Genomic DNA, 6000 nt, shown 5'->3' with positions numbered 1-6000 from the left:
CTGCCGTTTGATATTGTACCGATATCCCCACGTCCTTTGATTGGCTGCGTGATAGCCATGTAGTTCTGTGCAACGACGATCAAACCTTCGCACGGTCCTGCCTCACCAAAACTGCGCAGACAACGTTGGACGGTGTTTCTGTGCGAACGCAACAAGTATACACTAGATTCAAGCTTGCCAATCGAACTGACAGACACGGCTTATGGGGTCTAGCAACTTTTTGTGTCAAGTTGTCGCTTTTTACGACCTAAACTGATTTCTCTTAGACATGCAAATCAGTAATACCCCTGTCGTTCAAAGCGCTCGGACTCCCAGGCAATCCGCAAGACCATTACTGTTCACCCTCTTTAACGTTAGAACTCATTCAGGAATACAAAGTACTGTGGGTTCACGGGCGTGTCCACAACATACTTCTTCTCGTCTGTGGATTCAGTGCGCGGCATCGCCTGCAGCCACTTTGCGCAGTCTTCGGGTGTCTTGCCGAGCCAGGGGGAGACGAAGGAGGATGGAATAGGAGGCTCAGTTCCGCCAGCATCTGGAGATGGCTTGTGAACTTCTGGACATGCCGGCAAGTCGTCGTAGGAGTCGGTCGCGACCCAAAAGTTCCAGCCCGAGTCGCCGTCACCATGGCAGGCGCGCTCAAGGACGGAGTTGAGATCCTGTAATTTTTAGTACCCGGCAGAGTTTCGATGCACCCAGCGTTACTGACCTCGTTCGTAATGCTCTTGTTGAGGACAAAGAGCGCGTAGGGAGGGTCGGACATGTTTGTTGTATGTAGTGGTCGATATGATTTGGAAGTAAGAAAGCTGCAAATGCTGCCAATTTGACTTCGCGGAGAAGCGGCGGCCTTAATGGTCCTGCTACTGACTGACGTCACTTGCGTTCGCACATGCATGCATTGAGGCGGAGCGAATGCTTACTTACGTGGGGCCGCTGCGCAGCTGCGCCGCACCTTATTTTCGACATGCAGCTGCACCGTAAGCTAAGACGGAGACCTTGAATCCCTAACACGTCCAACACAGCCAATGAACTTACATCGCTAATATCGATTTGTATTCATCGCGATTCTCCTCACGTTATGTATACTCATTCGCGCTGCGCATCGTTGGCGGCCTCGCAGAGTTCCAAAATACTTACGCCTGTAGACGTGCTGACGAGTTGGTCAGACGACCTTTGTATCTAAGACACGCCGGAGCTTATTGACATGGCGGGCCTTGAACTCTAGCTCTACGCCGATGGATGCCTAGGTACTATGCTGAGCATGAGTATCATGAGAGTATGAGGTAATGTGAGAAATGTAGTGTGCAGCCCCCAAGATGCAGCCGCCAGGATCAAAGTACTATGATAATGATAGTAGTATACGCTGAAGTAAGGGCATTCTTGAGGTGGTATAAGAGAGGTTGGAATGTCGTACTCATATCTCTTCACTACCAGCACAGTTCTTCGACTTCACACTTTCCTTAGTTGCTTGCCATCTTTCTCGCATCTTATTCGTACTTTGCGCTTTTCACTACCTCTCAGAGGTTTCCGATACCTTTCTCATCAAACAAGTCTGTTCCGTGGTCGACTATGCGTTATATCCTGGCTACTACTCTGCTGCTCCGGGCCTCAATGGGCTTGGAGCAGGGAAACAATGTGCCTGCTATTGTGGCACCCGGAAGGGCAGACAGAATGTTCGAGAAGCGCGCTGGAAAGGATTTCGGTACCCAGAAGATATCATGTGTTGGTGGAGAAGGTGCTTGTAACAATGCTTGTTACTACATTAATTGCGTGGTTAGTATTCGCCAGCTCAATGACCTTCACCTAGAACTGACTCGTGTCTGCGGTAGGCCCCATACGCCAACATCCCAAATCCAAACAGGGTCGTGTACATCGGGCCGAATGGCAATAATGGCGAGAACCAAAAGAATCGAGAGGCATCCGGCTGCTCTGCTGGAGGCTTTAGCCCCTGTGGTGAATTCCCATTTAGTCAGAAGTTCAGCGACAAGACGGCAGGTTTAGGTGAATACCAATGTGATGAGTGGCCTCCTGCACTGTCCCAGCAGTTCCCATTCGGCGACCCGAATCGATTGGCACCAAACAGTCTACGCTGCATGCCAAGCGGCGAGAACGGATCCATCGGTGGCAAGCTGGGTGCTATTGTAAAGAACCAGAACATGGTCCGCGACGACTTCTTTGACGTGGAATTCGACATCACCGGTGCTGATCAGAGTAAACTCAAGTTCTGCCAGCCGAATCCTAATCCAGGGGGTGTCTGCGGTTCCGACGGCATGCAGTTCGAGCTCTTTGAGAAGAAGATCCCTACCGGCAAGATCACTAGCTACTACAACCGTGCCGGCGATGACAACAAGTACAAGCTGTCCAACACAGTCTACGCGGAACTCTACCAGTGCAGCGTTGCCTTCACGCGCGATGGTGACGCGACTATCAAGGACGTCACGCTCAGTGACTGGGAAAACAAGGACACGACTCCAGTTGGGTGTAATTTGGCTAATGATGGCGATACGTGCGACTTGCAGGGCCTTCCCAACGATCTGCAGGTGAAGCGCACCGGCAGCTTTGGTAGCAAGCTAGAGTTCGAATACGCACCAGGCCAAGACGGCGTCAACGTTAATTTCTTCGATTGGGATTCGGACATGGAGGGCAACGGCCGTGGACCCTGGACCGACCCCGACACGGACCCGAACCGGCAACCACTACGCTTCTGCAAGGTCGTTGATGGAAGTGCTCCAAATACGCAGAGCTTCGAATGCTGGTTCCCTTGCTACAAGAATGCGGACGGCAAATAGACGATGCGGTCCAGTAGAGTACCCATCACCATTCCTCTTACATGATGAATCATAAACATGAGTCTGGCGTAGAACACGTAATCATAGACCGATAGATCTCCATTGCAATTTACTAGGTACACGGTATTGGTCTAGTGCGTAGCTCGTTCTGTCTTCCTACACCCTGCGATATCGCGGTGAGTTCTCCTTACTTCTATACGACACTACCATATCACGGACTATGACCTAACGCGGATTCTTATCCTTCAAACCCGCGTCTTCGGGTCCAAGCCAGAGAGATGGGCGACACTCGTGCTGAAGATCGCGCAAAGGAAATCTGTATATCCTCAAGCGATAAACCCCGGGTCTCGCGCATGCAGATTGCAAGCACCAGTAGTGTCAAGAGGGCAACCCCACCGAAGAGGAAGTACGCACCATAGGCCGACCTGGCCAGGAAGATTGGGGTCGCGAAAGCGACGAGCCAGTTCGCGAGCTGATCGGAACAAATCAGTAAGCAATGCGCAAGGGAATTGTGAAGTGTTCGTGGATAGGCAGCATAAACAATTTACTCACAAAACTACCACCCGTCGCCATCGAATTAGTGGTCGCACGGGTCTTGGTGGGTTGGATTTCCGACGCATATATCTTGCCAACGATAGCCCAGGTAGAGACGTATCCTAGAGCAAACACAAAAACGGAAACGATAACGACCCATCGTGCCGCACCATATGAGTGTACAGCATCCGCAGCGTACAGAGAGCCGATCAGAAGCATGGTCGCGGAGAGGATTACTCCACCGCAGATGGCAGACGTGCGCCGACCCCACTTGTCTGCGAGAAGTGTGGCAGGGATACTGAAGGCGAGCATAAGGATGGCGCTGACGCCAGATGCAAGGAATGATGCTGTTTGTGACGGTATTCCTGCTTGCGCAAAAATCGTTGGCGCGTACTGGGAGATCGTGTTAGCAAGTGCAATGACATCTTGTCTGCATGGCACAACACATACGTAGAGCACCCCATCGATGCCGCTGAGCTGAATGAAAGACAGTATAAACACTGCGAGCCATGTTTGCGATCGATAATCTTTCGTGAATATCAAGCGTAAGCCTGCCAGTACTCCAATCTCGTCTTCAGCAGCTGCAGTCTCGACAGGCCGTAACACATCTTTTTCCGCTTCAGCTGTCCCAAAGTCCAATTTCTTAAGCTCTTCCATCGCCTGGCTTCTTCTTCCATGCAAGATTAGCCAACGTGGGCTTTCTGGTAAGAAGAAAGACCCAGTCGCCCACAGTACTGCGAGCGCCGCTTGGAGGATGTATGGCAAGCGCCACGACATATCGCCTTTGATGTGAATGCTTCCGTAGCACGAGAAATAGCCAACGCACACCCCAATCGCCGCTCCAAACTGCGGCAGCGATACGAACTTACCGCGACTTCGACTCGGTGCGATCTCACAGATGTACACCCCAATGTTGGTGAGAGCAAACCCTTGGCCGATTCCCATCAAGGCACGTCCGACGAGAAACAGCCAAAGATGGAACGCAGCGCATTCGAGTATGCAGCCGATGGTGCACAGTACTGCGCCCGCAATCATGATGCGTAAGCGCCCAAACCGGTCTGCCAGATATCCGGCGATTGTTGCTGGGATGGCGCCGCAAAGCATGATCAACGAGACAGTGAAGCCGCGCATAGTTGGCGAGAGATGACCAAAAGTTCCAGTATAGGAGGGCATTTCAGTAATTGCACCTACTGAGCCTGTATCAAATCTGTCCGCAAGTTAGCATTTTTCGCCGTGCATTATTTTTCAGCATGTTATAGCACATGAAAGGAATTGATTGCGATTACGACATACCCATTGAGTATACCACCGAGCGCCACAAATGTGGACGCAAGGGCATAGCCTGGTATCTTCCGAGAGCTGAGTTGCATGGTTGATGATCCTTCAGTCGTGGGAAAGAGTTCAAGTGCAGGAGAGGTGAGTTTACAAGTCAAATGGAACCGTTGGTTCAACGGTTAAGTATCATCACCATTCCCCGCACTTGGAGACAGCGCAACTCCAGATGATCAATACGCGATGATCTTGATCATAGGCTCGCGCCAATAAGTGAGAGGTTCGCATATGTATCAAAGGAGGGGTGACGTAGGTGGCTGCTTATTCCACTCTTGCCGACGACGACGTTGGTCTCAGATAACAATGAGCTTACGGATCGGCATGAGCAGCGCTACATCATGGATCAGAAAGGCACGAGATTGCAGACTCTGGTCAATGGCGATGACTGTGTTGCTTTGCGGGTATGCGTTCAACGCATACCCTAGATCTACGCAATCGGCACGATCATGTCTTCCATGGATTCGAACGTGTGGGTGAGATAAGTAAGGATGAGAGTAAATCGGCAATCAGTCCTGATTTGTCGCTCAATGGTCACCACAAAGACTATCATAACATGCTGCGTGGATGTCGATCAAATAGGGTATCCAACTGCTTGTGCGACAATGTCGAACTCCACGATCGGGTGCCGGATCATACTATTCTCAACTGATAAAGTCTTCTCGATGGCGAAGTACACGAATGCTTCGCTGACTGATGTAGCGGAATGAATCGTCGCATGCGTCTTGAAGTCGAGACGTGAAGCCGCAAGATTGGGAATTGAGCGGTGAAATTTCCGTCGTAGAGGCATCGAAATTGTCGCCCTTCCGAATAGAGTTCGTCATCGGTGTCCACACAGTGCTTATAGCTTGACTGCGCGAGAGTGCATCGCATTGGCATCGATCATCGCGTGTCATCTCATGCGCAAGGAAGATGTGGCCTGGTGGGTGTCGCAACATCTTCGGCGGAGATCTGGTGCGCTCGGAGCACAGTTAGCGCGTTGCAGTTGGGCGCCTCCGAGGTTCCGACGCATTTGCATCGCCACACCACGACCGAGCTTCTCCTCATCCCGAGACTGCGCAATGCCCACCACTATTGATGTTGCTTTCTACAACATTACTTCGCGACTGCAGACTCCAGGATGGATAGCATCCATGCTATGCGCGGAAATCCAAGCCCAGCAGCAAAATCGCTGCGTTGGAAGGATCTGGTGGCTGGTCTCTCGATGACGAATCTATGCAGCTTACGCCACGTTCGCCACGTCACGTGTAGTCGTGTCGCGCGAACCTCTTCGTTTTGAAATTCTATTTCAGGTATCGGCCAACATCAGCGCTATTCACACTCGTTATGCAGCTTGGTTGCATTGGAT

The 6000-nt window shown here is 51.3% G+C and overlaps 3 protein-coding genes across 3 annotated transcripts; 1 reads left to right on the top strand and 2 right to left on the bottom strand.

Annotated features, from left to right (window-relative positions):
* Window positions 1-353: 353 nt before the first annotated feature.
* Window positions 354-763, bottom strand: J4E82_010826 (uncharacterized protein; the record flags this gene model as incomplete). The annotated part of the gene is made up of 2 exons (XM_051737036.1): window positions 354-659; window positions 710-763. The coding sequence occupies 2 exons, from the start codon at window positions 761-763 to the stop codon at window positions 354-356; spliced, it is 360 nt and encodes a 119-aa protein (XP_051583219.1).
* An 848-nt stretch (window positions 764-1611) lies between these two features.
* J4E82_010825 (uncharacterized protein) lies at window positions 1612-2789 on the top strand (the record flags this gene model as incomplete). The annotated part of the gene is made up of 2 exons (XM_051737035.1): window positions 1612-1773; window positions 1830-2789. The coding sequence occupies 2 exons, from the start codon at window positions 1612-1614 to the stop codon at window positions 2787-2789; spliced, it is 1122 nt and encodes a 373-aa protein (XP_051583218.1).
* Window positions 2790-3027: 238 nt separating this feature from the next.
* Window positions 3028-4693, bottom strand: J4E82_010824 (uncharacterized protein; the record flags this gene model as incomplete). The annotated part of the gene is made up of 4 exons (XM_051737034.1): window positions 3028-3261; window positions 3342-3716; window positions 3774-4530; window positions 4617-4693. The coding sequence occupies 4 exons, from the start codon at window positions 4691-4693 to the stop codon at window positions 3028-3030; spliced, it is 1443 nt and encodes a 480-aa protein (XP_051583217.1).
* Between the last annotated feature and the right edge of the window lie 1307 nt (window positions 4694-6000).

Source organism: Alternaria postmessia (assembly GCF_024291825.1).
Source record: "Alternaria postmessia strain BMP 2775 chromosome Unknown scaffold_145, whole genome shotgun sequence".
In the NCBI taxonomy this organism is placed as follows: Eukaryota; Fungi; Ascomycota; class Dothideomycetes; order Pleosporales; family Pleosporaceae; genus Alternaria; species Alternaria postmessia.
Note: the sequence above shows the minus strand (reverse complement) of the source record. Positions and strands in the feature narration are given on the sequence as shown.